General features: G+C 40.6%; 1 protein-coding gene across 1 annotated transcript in view; it reads right to left on the reverse strand.

The window, feature by feature from the left end:
• col6a3 (collagen, type VI, alpha 3) overlaps positions 1–18,566 on the reverse strand; it is a 52,894-nt gene that overhangs the window by 17,678 nt on the left and 16,650 nt on the right. The window contains exons 21-46 of the mRNA XM_058390895.1: positions 17,527–18,126; positions 16,761–17,360; positions 15,933–16,529; positions 14,860–15,459; positions 14,094–14,693; positions 13,266–13,862; positions 12,193–12,792; positions 11,427–12,026; positions 10,599–11,195; positions 9,525–10,124; positions 8,759–9,358; positions 7,817–8,527; positions 5,639–6,244; positions 4,764–5,375; positions 3,974–4,564; positions 3,273–3,881; positions 2,801–3,135; positions 2,576–2,654; positions 1,387–1,529; positions 1,201–1,293; positions 1,032–1,085; positions 860–931; positions 705–731; positions 569–613; positions 399–452; positions 223–285 (exon numbers count right to left, since the gene is read on the reverse strand). Of these exons, the coding sequence (XP_058246878.1) occupies positions 223–285; positions 399–452; positions 569–613; positions 705–731; positions 860–931; positions 1,032–1,085; positions 1,201–1,293; positions 1,387–1,529; positions 2,576–2,654; positions 2,801–3,135; positions 3,273–3,881; positions 3,974–4,564; positions 4,764–5,375; positions 5,639–6,244; positions 7,817–8,527; positions 8,759–9,358; positions 9,525–10,124; positions 10,599–11,195; positions 11,427–12,026; positions 12,193–12,792; positions 13,266–13,862; positions 14,094–14,693; positions 14,860–15,459; positions 15,933–16,529; positions 16,761–17,360; positions 17,527–18,126 (10,685 nt within the window). The remainder of the gene's footprint in view (positions 1–222; positions 286–398; positions 453–568; positions 614–704; positions 732–859; positions 932–1,031; positions 1,086–1,200; positions 1,294–1,386; positions 1,530–2,575; positions 2,655–2,800; positions 3,136–3,272; positions 3,882–3,973; positions 4,565–4,763; positions 5,376–5,638; positions 6,245–7,816; positions 8,528–8,758; positions 9,359–9,524; positions 10,125–10,598; positions 11,196–11,426; positions 12,027–12,192; positions 12,793–13,265; positions 13,863–14,093; positions 14,694–14,859; positions 15,460–15,932; positions 16,530–16,760; positions 17,361–17,526; positions 18,127–18,566) is intronic.

Here is an 18,566-nt window from a genome sequence, read left to right on the forward strand (position 1 = left end):
ATTGTATTGCACTTAAATTGAATGTATTTTACATGTATTCTGGTTAAAAAACATAGTAGTTTGATGAAAACCAAATTTGTTCACCACAACATGTAACTGATGTTGAAATTGAATTTATAATTTTTTTTGGGGGGTGGGGGGGCAAACCAAAAACATTTTAACATATACTATGTGCTCTACAGACTTATAAACTGGGAATAAAAAAAATTACATCCTACTTACCGGATCTCCACGAATGCCAGTCTGACCGATATCTCCTGCCTGGCCTTTGGCACCTTTGGGGCCCTAGATACACAAAAGTTGTGAAATAGAAGACCAGTTTCATTTTTAAAAGTGACAAACTTATTAGTCATTATGACAAAACAAATTTAATAACCAAACAAAATAAATTTTAATACCCTTTGCCCTGGGTTGCCTCTGTCACCTGAAGATCCAGCAGCTCCACTTGTGCCCTATAAGGTTTACATATTTTAATGAATTTGAGCAAACAATAATATCATTACAATAGATAACCTGCCAGCAATGTTTTAAGATAAGCTTAAAGCTTTTACATAACAGAACAACATACCTCTTCCCCATTGATGCCATCTAAACCGATCTCTCCAATTTCTCCCTGGGGTACATTAGACATTGAAAGATGTACATATCATCTAAATACAATAAAACATAATAATTTGAATCTCTTTTTGAAACAAATTCCTTACCTTTTCACCATTATATCCATGTGCACCCTGAAAGACAACAAAAACATGCTAAATATGCTGGGTCTTACATATGGGTCACATGTTTCACATGTTTTTAGCTTGGTTGTAATACCAACTAGACAAATTATGTTTCCAAAAAAGCACAATTAGCATACCTTTGCACCTCTTGGGCCTGGGCATCCTTGAAAACCTTGAGTTCCATTTACACCTGGGTGGCCTCTTTCTCCCTGGAGGATTATGTTTTGAAAAATATATACTAGTAAATAATCATGCTAGCATATTCATGGACTCAAAAATTGGTGAAGCATCAACATTATTGCTACATACCGGTCCACCTTCATCACCAGGATGTCCTCTGTATCCCTGGCTTCCAGGTGATCCCTTAAATGACAAAAACCCACAAACTTAATTGACATAAATAAATAAATATGTTAACAAATAAGATAGTTTAAACCATTTCAGATGTGAACTGTCATGTTAATACAAACAAAATAACCTTTGGACCTATAGGACCAACAGCTCCTCTGTAGCCTCTCTGGCCAGTGCACTTGCACGGGACTGAGCAACACTCCATTTCAGCAATATTGTCCTGCACAAAATAGGAAATATAAATTTAGATATGGTTTTTATATGACTAGAAAATGGTTTGATACATTTTACAAAGTCTGCAATCCAGACATACCAGTTCCTCTAGCAGTTCATAGTCCAAGTCCACCAGATTCACACGCAGAGGTTTGGTCCTAAAACCCCGTCCAAATTCCAGTAACACTGCATTCTCAAACTGTGGTACCCTCTCCAGTGCAACCAAGATGAAAGCATTGACTCCTAGGGTATGTATAAATTGTACATAGCTGATGAAGAACTTACTACACCACACCACACACACACACACACTGGTACTGTACTCTACTACTACTACTACCAATAGTAATATTAACAAATAACAATATCTGGACCACAATTTAAACAAATAAATAAACAGATTTTTTGAATTTGACTGGTTTGGCAGTGATTTCACAGAGTGAGAGCTAGTTTCACTTTACACTAGATGTTTGATAGAAAAACATGCTAGATAAGTGTATATCTCCACCCTTACTGAAACAACAAAAATAATCCAGGATTCTTATTTAACACAGCAGTTGAGTAATCTAACAGCAATGTGTAATAGCAATGACTATGATTTTGTTTCATTAAATTAAAAACATTATACAGAGAATAAAGAGTATTAAGTCTGATTTTTTAATAAACTTTTAACTTTTAATCTTTTGGAGTTACCACTTTTACAACACATTGTACACCCAGTTCAATAACTCTTAAATAAGAGCAAGTTTAATAATCTGTTCTTTCTCTCTGTCATGCAGTACACTGACTCCTTTTGCATGATGTGTTGCCTGATCCTGACACATCTCTCAGATTGGAATTTCTGTGTCTGTGACCCTTTCTGCTGCTGTGGTTGGTCCAACATAGACACTATAAAAATTTTCACCTCCTAAGAAGTTTGTTCTTCCGTGATACTGTTGCCTCTGCTTCTACATCTACATCTGAATTTTAGCAAAAGTGGTTTGTGACAATGTCTACTGTATTATTAAAAGCTGTTTACACATTATAATTGATGTACATTTTATTTTTCCAGAGTTTATGAGTGATCTTAAAGAAAACACCACTCCTGGCTGAGGGGAGAGTAATTCCCTTTTTTGTTTGCTTGGGATGCAGGCTATAGCATTCTGAAATTAATTTATATAATATAATTCATATACCAATTTCTTAGTGCAGTTTGAGAAACACTATTTTTATATAGGAATAAACAAAGCATGATATAGGGCTTAGTTTGTTTTCACATTTTTGTAAACAATTGTTTTAGTCATTCTTACCTGCAGAATGCATCTGCTCAACTCGCTCTTTCATTATATTATATTGGGCATCCAATCCATCAGTGAGATGAATTACAACCTTAGTTTTAAGAAAAGCAAATTTACATTTACATTTACATTAGTTATCATAAAGAAATTTACCAAGCCTGTATTTACTTTTTTTTTTTTAAACAAATTGAGAGCATACATCAATTACATTCAAAGATATTTTCAGAACATGTGTACCTTAACTCTATCTGAAGGACGGTCCTTGAACCGTGCACCATATGCCTCAATAGTCTTGCCATTCAATAAGAAGGGTCCGCGGCTATGCAGAGACCTGAAGGACTCAATAAGTGTGGTGTGGCTATCAGTAAAGTCCAGATGAACAGGCTCCTGTGCACTGTCCAATGCTGATATTCCCACCTGAACTGATGGAACCTGACCAGAAGAGCAGCTAATGGGCTGCATTTGGGTTATTCGCTGCAGAATGTCAGACACCTTAGACTCCAAGGATCTCTGAGTTGCAAATATATTCTTAGCAGACACATCAAAGCCCACAAGAACATCCAAGCTGCAAGCTAACATTGTTGGGGAAAAAAAAAGATTTTTAGCATATTTCTCAGTAGTAATTTATAAACAAATACTTATTTAAAGAGTCTCAAATAACTGTAAATAGATGGGAAAGGTAAATTAAAACAATAAATTTTTGTCTCACCCTTTGTTACATCTTTCACTCCTGTACAAAGTTTTCCCATGACATCATCTACAAGTGTGTCTAAAATCCGCTCATTCAGCTCAGAAAGCTCTTGGAATGTACTGGCCCGGGCCACAGTGGTGGTCTCACTGCCCAAGTTATTGAGCTCTTCCTCAATGTCTCCCACACCAATGGCATAAATACGTACACCTGCATTTTTAAGCCCTAGTGCTGCCGATTTACCATCATCTTGTGAACGTCCACCCGTCAGCAACATCAGGATCTGTGGAACTCCCTCATCCTTCCGACTACCTCTCTCCTTCACAAAGTATGTTTGCTGAACATGCCTAATGGCATTGCCTGTATTAATTCTCCAGCCACCCTTGTATTCTGTTCTGCTGATAGCATCCAAAATGTCATCCTTGTTGTTATATGTATTAAAATAGAAAACATCTGTCACATCTGTGGCATAGTGTGCCAGACCAATCTGAAGGTTGTCACTGTCTGTGACAAAGAGGTCAATAAGCTCTCTGATGAACTCCATGGTCACTTTAAAATTGCTCTTCCCAAGGTTTATTGAACCGTCAACCAAAAAAACAATGTCAGCAATCTTAGGCTTTGGACCAGAAGCTAGGGAAAGACAAACAGAAATGGTTATATATATATATATATATATATATATTATATCTGTAGCCAACATAATTAGAAACAATTGTACTTACGTGTGGGGGGCACAGTGGTTGTATCCACCACTGTTCCACTGAGTCTTGCAATAAATTGGCCCTCTAAATCTGGCAGTGATGGAAAGGTTGACACTTGGAAGACATCATCTGGTGTGGTTGCAATCTCTCTGAGTTGCCTTGAATCTGCTGTCCCAGAACCAATTCCTATGCACTTCACCTTAGATTTCTTGAGAACTGGTCCATAACGAGAGACATCAGAAGTAGACTTTCCACCTGTGAGTACCACCAAATGCTGAGAGGCCTTGTCCAGGCGAGCTCCTGCAGATTCCTTTAGTTCATTATCAATCACATACTGAATAGCCTCAGCTAAGTTTCCACCACGACCACCCATCTGACGCAATCTCTTAATAGCTGAAGTGACTGCCTTTTTGTTGTCATGATTTATAAGTGAGAACTCAGTCTTAGGTCTCTCAGCATATTGTACCACAGCCACACGTACTTGGTCAGGATGTACATTGAGTTGTTGGACAATCTTCAAGATAAAGTCACGGATATGAGCGATTCCATTTGGACCAACATTATCAGAACCATCAATAAGGAAAACAATGTCCTTTCTTCCAAGCTGCAGTCCTAAAAAAATGCAAAAACAATTGAATACATCTAAACTTCATAGAACTTCGATTTAGCAATTAAAGGCAAAATGGGTTAATTTAGTATGGCAAAGAAGAATAATTCTTATGCAATTATTTTGCTATTTTTAAGTCATTATGCTGCAAAGTAACTTAAATTGAAATGAAATAGTCAATTAACATTAAACACACTGATGTACCTATATCTGTAGTTAGTACAACTTCTTCGATATCTTTTGTAGTCATGGTGTTAATTGTAGACAAAAGTTGCTGTTCCACTCCTGGTTTTTGTTGGAAGTCTCTAATGATGTATGCCTGTTCTGGCCTTAAAGAAATCAGTTTCAGCTCCTCAGAATCAGCATTATCTGACCCAACTGCCATAGGAGCCACATAACTCAACTTCAGCTGATTAGCAGGACCAGATACATCATCGTTGGATTTTCCTCCAGTCACTAAGATGAGAAACTGGGGCACACCCTCTTCAATTCGGCTGCCAGCTGATCGCTGGTAGATGTTCTTTGAGACCCAGCCCAGTGCTTGACCAGTATTAAGTGTTCTGCCACCTTTACTTCTCATTTTTCTCACTGATTGCTGAACCTCCTCTTTGGTTGAATGCTCATTAAGGAGGAACTCCAGTTTGGAGTCTTCACTGTATTGTACTACTGAAACCCTAACCTTGTTTAATCCAACATCTAGCTTCTCCACAATGTTCAGAATCATGTCTTGTATAGCAGGGAAATCTCTCTGCATCAGAGTTGTTCCATCAATGAGGAAGACCACATCCTTCTTTTCTCCAGCTAGTACTGTTGGTACTATTTTATGTGACACACATAGGACAAAAGAATTATGGAATTAAATTGTTATTTGATATATCAAGAGTGAAACCATTACATCTGATATATGTCACCAAAATAGCACGTTCACAAAGGTATGTAAATTGTGTATAGTTACATTATACTAAGTTCCATGCATTGTGTATAGTGTTGTAACAGGAGACTTCATAGTAAACTACAGGCCGAATAAATATAGTGTAAATAATAACATTTTGTACATGGTACATTAATGACATAATTACCTTTGGAAAAAAAAGGTTTCATTATCTTCAGTTCTTCATCAGACAACTCTGTCAGTGTAGTGGTGAATTGATCTTTGACAGTGTGAAGGCCAGGCAAATCTTCCACTAAGTAAGAAAATGTGGGCACATAGGAGACAACATGCAGCTCTTGATGGCCAGTGTCTCTGGTCCCTATACTGAAAGGCACAATTCCTGACTCTTTCAGTGTATTTACTGATGTTTCTACATTATCTGTGGCTTTTCCTCCTGAGATTACTATGAGAAACTGTGGGACACCCTCCTGCTTCCTGCTCCCACGAACTGAATCCAGGACATTAAAACGGACAAAATCTATGGCCCTGCCTAGGTTACGCTTTCTACCTCCATGTTGTCTGAGTTCATTGATTGCATTTAAGACCCCCTCTTTGGTCTTGTGGGAATTGAGATACATGTCCACATGAGGAGTGTCTCCATACTGCACTACACTTACACGAATATTGTTTTCACCGACATTCATGTTCTCTACAACTCCACGAACAAATTCTTGGATAATGGGAAAATCTCTCCCAACTCCTTCAGATCCATCAATCAAAAAGATAACATCCTTTTTCGGTCCCTGAGGCAATGCTGAAAAAAAAAATAGACAAAAAACAGGGAAATATACAGGAAAATATGAAGAATTTTATATTTTCTAAGCTATTGCTCAGTGATTTAATAATAATAATAATAATAATAATAATAACAATAATAATAATAATAATAATAATAATAATAATAATAATAACATATTTCTATGCAGATTGACTGTTTGGGGAAGGACATCACAGGGGTGTTTCATAATGCACCTTATACCACATACACCTAAATATACACTGGTCAGCCGTAACGTTATAACATAACATTAGTGAATAACACTGATGATCTCCTCATCATGGCACCTGTTAGTGGGTGGGATATAATAGGCAGCAAGTGAACATTTTGTCCTCAAAGTTGATGTTATAGAAGCAGGAAAAATGGACAAGCGTAAGGATTTGAGCGAGTTTGACAAGGGCCAAAGTGTGATGGCTAGTGTTCCTGGTCTGCAGTGGTCAGTATCTATCAAAAGTGGTCCAAGCAAGGAACAGTGGTAAACCAGCAACAGGGTCATGGGAGGTCAAGGCTCATTGATGTGCTTGGTTTGATCCAACAGACGAGCTACTGTTGCTCAAATTGCTGAAGAACTTAATGCTAGTTTTAATAGAAAGGTGTCAGAATACACAGTGTATCACAGTTTGTTGTGTATGGGGCTGCTCATGTTGACCCCTGTGCATCAATGGGCAACAATGGGCATGTGAGCATTAGAACTGGACCACAGGGCAATGGAAGAAGGTGACCTGGTCTGATGAATCATGTTTTCTTTTACATCACATGGATGGCCAGGTGCATGGGCGTCTCTTACCTGGGGAACACATAGCACCAGGATGCACTACGGGAAGAAGGCGAACCGGCGGAGGCAGTGTCATGCTTTGGGCAATGTTCTGCTGAGAAACCTTGGGTCCATCCATGTGGATGTTACTTTGACATGTACCACCTACCTAAGCATTGTTGCAGACCATGTATACCCTTTCATGGAAACAGTATTCACTGATGACTGTAGCCTGTTTCAGCAGGATAATGTGCCATGCCACAAAGCAAAAATGGTTCAGAAATGGTTTGATGAGCACAACAAACAGTTAGAGGTGTTGACTTGTCCTCCAAATTCCCCAGATCTCAAGGCAATTGAGAATCTGTGGGATGTGCTGGATAAACAAGTCATGTAAACAAGTTACATCAAACATCAGAATGCAAAAAAAAAATGTTATCTTTGATTTTGACTGTGTGATGATTGTTGGTGCAACAAGGAAAGGTATGAATATTTCTAAAATTGCTTATCACATGGTATTTTCATAAACAGTCTGTCGGGTTTAGTCAAATTTGAGTATTAAAGAGAAATCATCCAGAAAGTGGTCTGTTTGGTGAAGAGATCTGCCATATTGATGAGAGAAGTTTGATGAGACCATAATCTACAGGATTTTTTAACAATATTTCTTTACTTTCATTGTTATATTAAATTGTTCTGCAGTATTTGCTACAGAACATTACAGGTGGAGACAAATCTAAAATCATCCACAAAAAAAAACATGGAGTATGATCTATAAAATGAGCTAATAAGTCATTAAAAAATGAATAAACAAATAAAGAAATAAGTAAACAAATGAAGAAATAAATAAATAACATGGTGGAATTCCAAAACTGTGCAGTTAATTTGATTTGTACTGTTAAAATATACCTTACCTATCACCGCAGGTGTCATTGGCGTTACGTTTAGAAGCGCACCGCTGAGGGAGGTGTAAAATTGCTGCTGGACACTGGCTATGTCAGAGAGCTCAGAAACAGTCTGAGCATAAGACGGACCATTTGCAATTCTCTGAATTTCACTGCTCAAACTCCTGGGGCCAACACCAAAAATTAAGACCCCACTCTCTTTCAGGGCAGAGGCCGGTTGATCAACGTTATCCGTTGACCTTGAACCCCTCAGCAGAATGAGAATATTAGGCACACCCTGTTGATGTCTACTGCCAGCAGAGGCAGTGAAGACATTTTCTCTCACATATTGGAGAGCTGACCCTGTGTTGACACGTCTCCCGCCTTTGTGCTGTACAGTGCTGATGGCGTTAAGGATTTCATCTTTTGTTGAATAGGTATTCAGATGGAAATGCACCACAGCGTTTGTACTGTATTGCACCACTGAAACATGGTCCATGCCATGCTCAATGTTAAATTTCTCTACTATTCTTTGTACAAAGTCAAGCATGGCAGGGAATCCATTCCTAGTCCCATCTGAACCCTCCAGCAGGAAGACAACATCCCTTCCTGGAACCTCATAATCAACTAAGAAAGAAACAAATCCATTAACACCAAGATATTTGGGTGAAATGCATGGGTTTGACGAAACAGAAAAACAAACTACAGCGATATTTTCATCATAATTTTCCAACTCCATTTGAATAAATTACCAGTTTTAGTTTCTAATGTTAAATCTATTCATGAAGATGACACACAAGTTAATGCAAAGCACAGTCATGTTAATCAAATTAATCTATTGCTCTCAGACGGTCATACCGAGAGAAGGTGGCGAGGGTTTGGTCATGGGAACTGTCACAGCATCTACAGAAGTCAGAATTTGCTCTTGGACATTTGGGAGCTCAGTGAAATCTGACACAGTCAGAGCAAAATTGGGGTCAAATGAAATTCTCTCAAGTTCATTGCTATCAGAGTCCCTTGATCCTATTCCAAAAATCAAGACTCCCAGATCCTTCAGCGCCGAAGCCGGGATATCGACATTGTCAAACGACCTTCCGGCAATCAGCAAGATCAGCATTTGTGGTACACCCTCCAGTCGTCTGCTACCCGAGGAGGCAGTAAATACGTTGTCTCGGACATACTGTAGCGCTGCCCCTGTGTTTCGGGGCCTTCCTCCTTTGTACCTCAAACCTCTGACTGTGCCGAGAATGTCCTCCTTTGCTGTGTATGTGTTAAGATAGAAATTGACATCGGCGTCTCTGCTGAACTGGACCACAGAAACACGGTCTTTGTTCTCGCCTACGTTCAACCTCTCCACCACTCCATGAACAAAGTCTATCATTGACGGGAACCCATTTCTATTGCCGTCTGACCCATCCAGCAGGAAAACAACATCTCTCCTTGGTACACGAGTCTCAACTAGGGATAATGAAGGTTGAAAAATACACAGCATTGTAAACAAGGTCACAAAAGACCCCTTCTGCTAAGCAACAGTCTAACACATGCTAGGCAGAGTTTACTGACATCTCTAGTAAAATTTAGAATAACTTTTTGCGGTAAAAGTAGCCCAGAATGATCGTCTTACCTATTGTTGTTGGAGAGATACTTGTTGTTCCCATACGTGCAGTGTTAATCATGGAGAGAAGCTGCTCTTGTACATTGGGGAGGTAAGTAAAGTCTGTCACTGAGAGTGTGGAACTAGGATCATTTGAGATCTTCTGCAATTCATTTCTATCTGAGCCTCCTGCTCCCACTGACAAGATCGAGACTCCAAGCTCTTTCAGGGAAGAGGCTGGCACGTCAACGTTATCAAACGACTGCCCCGCACTTAGCAAAATCAATACCTGAGGAACACGCTGTAAATGTCTGCTTCCAGAAGAGGTGCTGAAAACGCTGTCTCTTACATGCTGGAGAGCCATTCCTGTGTTGAGAGGTCTCCCTCCTTTGTGCCTCAGACCTCTAACGGTGTTTAGAATGCTCTCCTTTGTTGCATATGTGTTAAGATAGAAATGCACCTCTGGATCACTGCTGAATTGGACTACAGAGACACGGTCTCTCTTCTCTGACAAATTTAATCTCTCCACAATGCTTTGAACGAAATCACGCATTGCTGGGAAGTAATTCTTAGTGCCATCTGAACCGTCCAGGAGGAATACGACATCTCTCCCTTCAAATCCTTGTTCAACTACAGAAGGTCAAATTCATAAAAAAAAAAAAGTCACATAAACCTTCGGTGGACAATTCTAAAAGTAACCTCTCTCCTATCCATTGTCTGTATTGTACACTAGTTTCTTTAACTGACGTGTCCTGTTTTCTTTTTACCCAACTTGGCAGTAGCACCTTGGCGACCATGCTACGTAACTGAGACCTGACAGCAAGAGGAAGTACAGAATTGCACTTTGGCTAGATTTGTATAGATTGCCTCTGAGATCTAGGACATGAGCGATAGATATTTTGTAAAAAAAAAAAAAAGTAACTGCAGTAATCTTAAAATGGAATAAAATAATCTAAAACCACGGAATATTATCTGTAAAATGAGCTTATTCATAATAAATAATTAAATAAATGAATGCATAAAAAAATACATGAACAGGGTATGGTGGAATTCCAAAACTGTTTGTGCAGTCAATTTGATTAGTGCTGTTAAAATATACCTTACCTATCACCGCAGGTGTCACTGGTGTTACGTCTAGAAGCGCACCGCTGAGGGAGGTGTAAAATTGCTGCTGGACACTGGCTAGGTCGGAGAGCTCAGAAACAGTCTGAGCATAAGACGGACCATTTGCAATTCTCTGAATTTCACTGCTCAAATTCCGGGGGCCAACACCAAAAATTATGACCCCACTCTCTTTCAGGGCGGAGGCCGGTTGTTCAACGTTATCCGTTGACCTTGAACCCCTCAGCAGAATGAGAATATTAGGCACACCCTGTTGATGTCTACTGCCAGCAGAGGCAGTGAAGACATTTTCTCTCACATATTGGAGAGCTGACCCTGTGTTGACACGTCTCCCGCCTTTGTGCTGTACAGTGCTGATGGCGTTAAGGATTTCATCTTTTGTTGAATAGGTATTCAGATGGAAATGCACCACAGCGTTTGTACTGTATTGCACCACTGAAACATGGTCCATGCCATGCTCAATGTTAAATTTCTCTACTATTCTTTGTACAAAGTCAAGCATGGCAGGGAATCCATTCCTAGTCCCATCTGAACCCTCCAGCAGGAAGACAACATCCCTTCTGGGAACCTCATAATCAACTAAGAAAGAAACAAATCCATTAACACCAAGATATTTGGGTGAAATGCATGGGTTTGACGAAACAGAAAAACAAACTACAGCGATATTTTCATCATAATTTTCCAACTCCATTTGAATAAATTACCAGTTTTAGTTTCTAATGTTAAATCTATTCATGAAGATGACACACAAGTTAATGCAAAGCACAGTCATGTTAATCAAATTAATCTATTGCTCTCAGACGGTCATACCGAGAGAAGGTGGCGAGGGTTTGGTCATGGGAACTGTCACAGCATCTACAGAAGTCAGAATTTGCTCTTGGACATTTGGGAGCTCAGTGAAATCTGACACAGTCAGAGCAAAATTGGGGTCAAATGAAATTCTCTCAAGTTCATTGCTATCAGAGTCCCTTGATCCAATTCCAAAAATCAAGACTCCCAGATCCTTCAGCGCCGAAGCCGGGATATCGACATTGTCAAACGACCTTCCGGCAATCAGCAAGATCAGCATTTGTGGTACACCCTCCAGTCGTCTGCTACCCGAGGAGGCAGTAAATACGTTGTCTCGGACATACTGTAGCGCTGCCCCTGTGTTTCGGGGCCTTCCTCCTTTGTACCTCAAACCTCTGACTGTGCCGAGAATGTCCTCCTTTGCTGTGTATGTCTTAAGATAGAAATTGACATCGGCGTCTCTGCTGAACTGGACCACAGAAACACGGTCTTTGTTCTCGCCTACGTTCAACCTCTCCACCACTCCATGCACAAAGTCTATCATTGACGGGAACCCATTTCTATTGCCGTCTGACCCATCCAGCAGGAAAACAACATCTCTCCTTGGTACACGAGTCTCAACTAGGGATAATGAAGGTTGAAAAATACACAGCATTGTAAACAAGGTCACAACAGACCCCTTCTGCTAAGCAACAGTCTAACACATGCTAGGCAGAGTTTACTGACATCTCTAGTAAAATTTAGAATAACTTTTTGCGGTAAAAGTAGCCCAGAATGATCGTCTTACCTATTGTTGTCGGAGAGATACTTGTTGTTCCCATACGTGCAGTGTTAATCATGGAGAGAAGCTGCTCTTGTACATTGGGGAGGTAAGTAAAGTCTGTCACTGAGAGTGTGGAACTAGGATCATTTGAGATCTTCTGCAATTCATTTCTATCTGAGCCTCCTGCTCCCACTGACAAGATCGAGACTCCAAGCTCTTTCAGGGAAGCGGCTGGCACGTCAACGTTATCAAACGACTGCCCCCCACTTAGCAAAATCAATACCTGAGGAACACCCTGTAAACGTCTGCTTCCAGAAGAGGTGCTGAAAACGCTGTCTCTTACATGCTGGAGAGCCATTCCTGTGTTGAGAGGTCTCCCTCCTTTGTGCCTCAGACCTCTAACGGTGTTTAGAATGCTCTCCTTTGTTGCATATGTGTTAAGATAGAAATGCACCTCTGGATCACTGCTGAATTGGACTACAGAGACACGGTCTCTCTCCTCTGACAAATTTAATCTCTCCACAATGCTTTGAACGAAATCACGCATTGCTGGGAAGTAATTCTTAGTGCCATCTGAACCGTCCAGGAGGAATACGACATCTCTCCATTCAAATCCTTGTTCAACTACAGAAGGTCAAATTCATAAAAAAAAAAGTCATATAAACCTTCGGTGGACAATTCTAAAAGTAACCTCTCTCCTATCCATTGTCTGTATTGTACACTAGTTTCTTTAACTGACGTGTCCTGTTTTCTTTTTACCCAACTTGGCAGTAGCACCTTGGCGACCATGCTACGTAACTGAGACCTGACAGCAAGAGGAAGTACAGAATTGCACTTTGGCTAGATTTGTATAGATTGCCTCTGAGATCTAGGACATGAGCGATAGATATTTTGTAAAAAAAAAAAAAAAGTAACTGCAGTAATCTTAAAATGGAATAAAATAATCTAAAACCACGGAATATTATCTGTAAAATGAGCTTATTCATAATAAATAATTAAATAAATGAATGCATAAAAAAATACATGAACAGGGTATGGTGGAATTCCAAAACTGTTTGTGCAGTCAATTTGATTAGTGCTGTTAAAATATACCTTACCTATCACCGCAGGTGTCACTGGTGTTACGTCTAGAAGCGCACCGCTGAGGGAGGTGTAAAATTGCTGCTGGACACTGGCTAGGTCGGAGAGCTCAGAAACAGTCTGAGCATAAGACGGACCATTTGCAATTCTCTGAATTTCACTGCTCAAATTCCGGGGGCCAACACCAAAAATTATGACCCCACTCTCTTTCAGGGCGGAGGCCGGTTGTTCAACGTTATCCGTTGACCTTGAACCCCTCAGCAGAATGAGAATATTAGGCACACCCTGTTGATGTCTACTGCCAGCAGAGGCAGTGAAGACATTTTCTCTCACATATTGGAGAGCTGACCCTGTGTTGACACGTCTCCCGCCTTTGTGCTGTACAGTGCTGATGGCGTTAAGGATTTCATCTTTTGTTGAATAGGTATTCAGATGGAAATGCACCACAGCGTTTGTACTGTATTGCACCACTGAAACATGGTCCATGCCATGCTCAATGTTAAATTTCTCTACTATTCTTTGTACAAAGTCAAGCATGGCAGGGAATCCATTCCTAGTCCCATCTGAACCCTCCAGCAGGAAGACAACATCCCTTCTGGGAACCTCATAATCAACTAAGAAAGAAACAAATCCATTAACACCAAGATATTTGGGTGAAATGCATGGGTTTGACGAAACAGAAAAACAAACTACAGCGATATTTTCATCATAATTTTCCAACTCCATTTGAATAAATTACCAGTTTTAGTTTCTAATGTTAAATCTATTCATGAAGATGACACACAAGTTAATGCAAAGCACAGTCATGTTAATCAAATTAATCTATTGCTCTCAGACGGTCATACCGAGAGAAGGTGGCGAGGGTTTGGTCATGGGAACTGTCACAGCATCTACAGAAGTCAGAATTTGCTCTTGGACATTTGGGAGCTCAGTGAAATCTGACACAGTCAGAGCAAAATTGGGGTCAAATGAAATTCTCTCAAGTTCATTGCTATCAGAGTCCCTTGATCCAATTCCAAAAATCAAGACTCCCAGATCCTTCAGCGCCGAAGCCGGGATATCGACATTGTCAAACGACCTTCCGGCAATCAGCAAGATCAGCATTTGTGGTACACCCTCCAGTCGTCTGCTACCCGAGGAGGCAGTAAATACGTTGTCTCGGACATACTGTAGCGCTGCCCCTGTGTTTCGGGGCCTTCCTCCTTTGTACCTCAAACCTCTGACTGTGCCGAGAATGTCCTCCTTTGCTGTGTATGTCTTAAGATAGAAATTGACATCGGCGTCTCTGCTGAACTGGACCACAGAAACACGGTCTTTGTTCTCGCCTACGTTCAACCTCTCCACCACTCCATGCACAAAGTCTATCATTGACGGGAACCCATTTCTATTGCCGTCTGACCCATCCAGCAGGAAAACAACATCTCTCCTTGGTACACGAGTCTCAACTAGGGATAATGAAGGTTGAAAAATACACAGCATTGTAAACAAGGTCACAACAGACCCCTTCTGCTAAGCAACAGTCTAACACATGCTAGGCAGAGTTTACTGACATCTCTAGTAAAATTTAGAATAACTTTTTGCGGTAAAAGTAGCCCAGAATGATCGTCTTACCTATTGTTGTCGGAGAGATACTTGTTGTTCCCATACGTGCAGTGTTAATCATGGAGAGAAGCTGCTCTTGTACATTGGGGAGGTAAGTAAAGTCTGTCACTGAGAGTGTGGAACTAGGATCATTTGAGATCTTCTGCAATTCATTTCTATCTGAGCCTCCTGCTCCCACTGACAAGATCGAGACTCCAAGCTCTTTCAGGGAAGCGGCTGGCACGTCAACGTTATCAAACGACTGCCCCCCACTTAGCAAAATCAATACCTGAGGAACACCCTGTAAACGTCTGCTTCCAGAAGAGGTGCTGAAAACGCTGTCTCTTACATGCTGGAGAGCCATTCCTGTGTTGAGAGGTCTCCCTCCTTTGTGCCTCAGACCTCTAACGGTGTTTAGAATGCTCTCCTTTGTTGCATATGTGTTAAGATAGAAATGCACCTCTGGATCACTGCTGAATTGGACTACAGAGACACGGTCTCTCTCCTCTGACAAATTTAATCTCTCCACAATGCTTTGAACGAAATCACGCATTGCTGGGAAGTAATTCTTAGTGCCATCTGAACCGTCCAGGAGGAATACGACATCTCTCCATTCAAATCCTTGTTCAACTACAGAAGGTCAAATTCATAAAAAAAAAAGTCATATAAACCTTCGGGGGACAATTCTAAAAGTAACCTCTCTCCTATCCATTGTCTGTATTGTACACTAGTTTCTTTAACTGACGTGTCCTGTTTTCTTTTTACCCAACTTGGCAGTAGCACCTTGGCGACCATGCTACGTAACTGAGACCTGACAGCAAGAGGAAGTACAGAATTGCACTTTGGCTAGATTTGTATAGATTGCCTCTGAGATCTAGGACATGAGCGATAGATATTTTGTAAAAAAAAAAAAAAAGTAACTGCAGTAATCTTAAAATGGAATAAAATAATCTAAAACCACGGAATATTATCTGTAAAATGAGCTTATTCATAATAAATAATTAAATAAATGAATGCATAAAAAAATACATGAACAGGGTATGGTGGAATTCCAAAACTGTTTGTGCAGTCAATTTGATTAGTGCTGTTAAAATATACCTTACCTATCACCGCAGGTGTCACTGGTGTTACGTCTAGAAGCGCACCGCTGAGGGAGGTGTAAAATTGCTGCTGGACACTGGCTAGGTCGGAGAGCTCAGAAACAGTCTGAGCATAAGACGGACCATTTGCAATTCTCTGAATTTCACTGCTCAAATTCCGGGGGCCAACACCAAAAATTATGACCCCACTCTCTTTCAGGGCGGAGGCCGGTTGTTCAACGTTATCCGTTGACCTTGAACCCCTCAGCAGAATGAGAATATTAGGCACACCCTGTTGATGTCTACTGCCAGCAGAGGCAGTGAAGACATTTTCTCTCACATATTGGAGAGCTGACCCTGTGTTGACACGTCTCCCGCCTTTGTGCTGTACAGTGCTGATGGCGTTAAGGATTTCATCTTTTGTTGAATAGGTATTCAGATGGAAATGCACCACAGCGTTTGTACTGTATTGCACCACTGAAACATGGTCCATGCCATGCTCAATGTTAAATTTCTCTACTATTCTTTGTACAAAGTCAAGCATGGCAGGGAATCCATTCCTAGTCCCATCTGAACCCTCCAGCAGGAAGACAACATCCCTTCTGGGAACCTCATAATCAACTAAGAAAGAAACAAATCCATTAACACCAAGATATTTGGGTGAAATGCATGGGTTTGACGAAACAGAAAAACAAACTACAGCGATATTTTCATCATAATTTTCCAACTCCATTTGAATAAATTACCAGTTTTAGTTTCTAATGTTAAATCTATTCATGAAGATGACACACAAGTTAATGCAAAGCACAGTCATGTTAATCAAATTAATCTATTGCTCTCAGACGGTCATACCGAGAGAAGGTGGCGAGGGTTTGGTCATGGGAACTGTCACAGCATCTACAGAAGTCAGAATTTGCTCTTGGACATTTGGGAGCTCAGTGAAATCTGACACAGTCAGAGCAAAATTGGGGTCAAATGAAATTCTCTCAAGTTCATTGCTATCAGAGTCCCTTGATCCAATTCCAAAAATCAAGACTCCCAGATCCTTCAGCGCCGAAGCCGGGATATCGACATTGTCAAACGACCTTCCGGCAATCAGCAAGATCAGCATTTGTGGTACACCCTCCAGTCGTCTGCTACCCGAGGAGGCAGTAAATACGTTGTCTCGGACATACTGTAGCGCTGCCCCTGTGTTTCGGGGCCTTCCTCCTTTGTACCTCAAACCTCTGACTGTGCCGAGAATGTCCTCCTTTGCTGTGTATGTCTTAAGATAGAAATTGACATCGGCGTCTCTGCTGAACTGGACCACAGAAACACGGTCTTTGTTCTCGCCTACGTTCAACCTCTCCACCACTCCATGCACAAAGTCTATCATTGACGGGAACCCATTTCTATTGCCGTCTGACCCATCCAGCAGGAAAACAACATCTCTCCTTGGTACACGAGTCTCAACTAGGGATAATGAAGGTTGAAAAATACACAGCATTGTAAACAAGGTCACAACAGACCCCTTCTGCTAAGCAACAGTCTAACACATGCTAGGCAGAGTTTACTGACATCTCTAGTAAAATTTAGAATAACTTTTTGCGGTAAAAGTAGCCCAGAATGATCGTCTTACCTATTGTTGTCGGAGAGATACTTGTTGTTCCCATACGTGCAGTGTTAATCATGGAGAGAAGCTGCTCTTGTACATTGGGGAGGTAAGTAAAGTCTGTCACTGAGAGTGTGGAACTAGGATCATTTGAGATCTTCTGCAATTCATTTCTATCTGAGCCTCCTGCTCCCACTGACAAGATCGAGACTCCAAGCTCTTTCAGGGAAGCGGCTGGCACGTCAACGTTATCAAACGACTGCCCCCCACTTAGCAAAATCAATACCTGAGGAACACCCTGTAAACGTCTGCTTCCAGAAGAGGTGCTGAAAACGCTGTCTCTTACATGCTGGAGAGCCATTCCTGTGTTGAGAGGTCTCCCTCCTTTGTGCCTCAGACCTCTAACGGTGTTTAGAATGCTCTCCTTTGTTGCATATGTGTTAAGATAGAAATGCACCTCTGGATCACTGCTGAATTGGACTACAGAGACACGGTCTCTCTCCTCTGACAAATTTAATCTCTCCACAATGCTTTGAACGAAATCACGCATTGCTGGGAAGTAATTCTTAGTGCCATCTGAACCGTCCAGGAGGAATACGACATCTCTCCATTCAAATCCTTGTTCAACTACAGAAGGTCAAATTCATAAAAAAAAAAGTCATATAAACCTTCGGTGGACAATTCTAAAAGTAACCTCTCTCCTATCCATTGTCTGTATTGTACACTAGTTTCTTTAACTGACGTGTCCTGTTTTCTTTTTACCCAACTTGGCAGTAGCACCTTGGCGACCATGCTACGTAACTGAGACCTGACAGCAAGAGGAAGTACAGAATTGCACTTTGGCTAGATTTGTATAGATTGCCTCTGAGATCTAGGACATGAGCGATAGATATTTTGTAAAAAAAAAAAAAAGTAACTGCAGTAATCTTAAAATGGAATAAAATAATCTAAAACCACGGAATATTATCTGTAAAATGAGCTTATTCATAATAAATAATTAAATAAATGAATGCATAAAAAAATACATGAACAGGGTATGGTGGAATTCCAAAACTGTTTGTGCAGTC

The sequence above is a fragment of the Hemibagrus wyckioides genome, linkage group LG06 (genome assembly GCF_019097595.1).
Source record: "Hemibagrus wyckioides isolate EC202008001 linkage group LG06, SWU_Hwy_1.0, whole genome shotgun sequence".
NCBI classification, from domain to species: Eukaryota; Metazoa; Chordata; class Actinopteri; order Siluriformes; family Bagridae; genus Hemibagrus; species Hemibagrus wyckioides.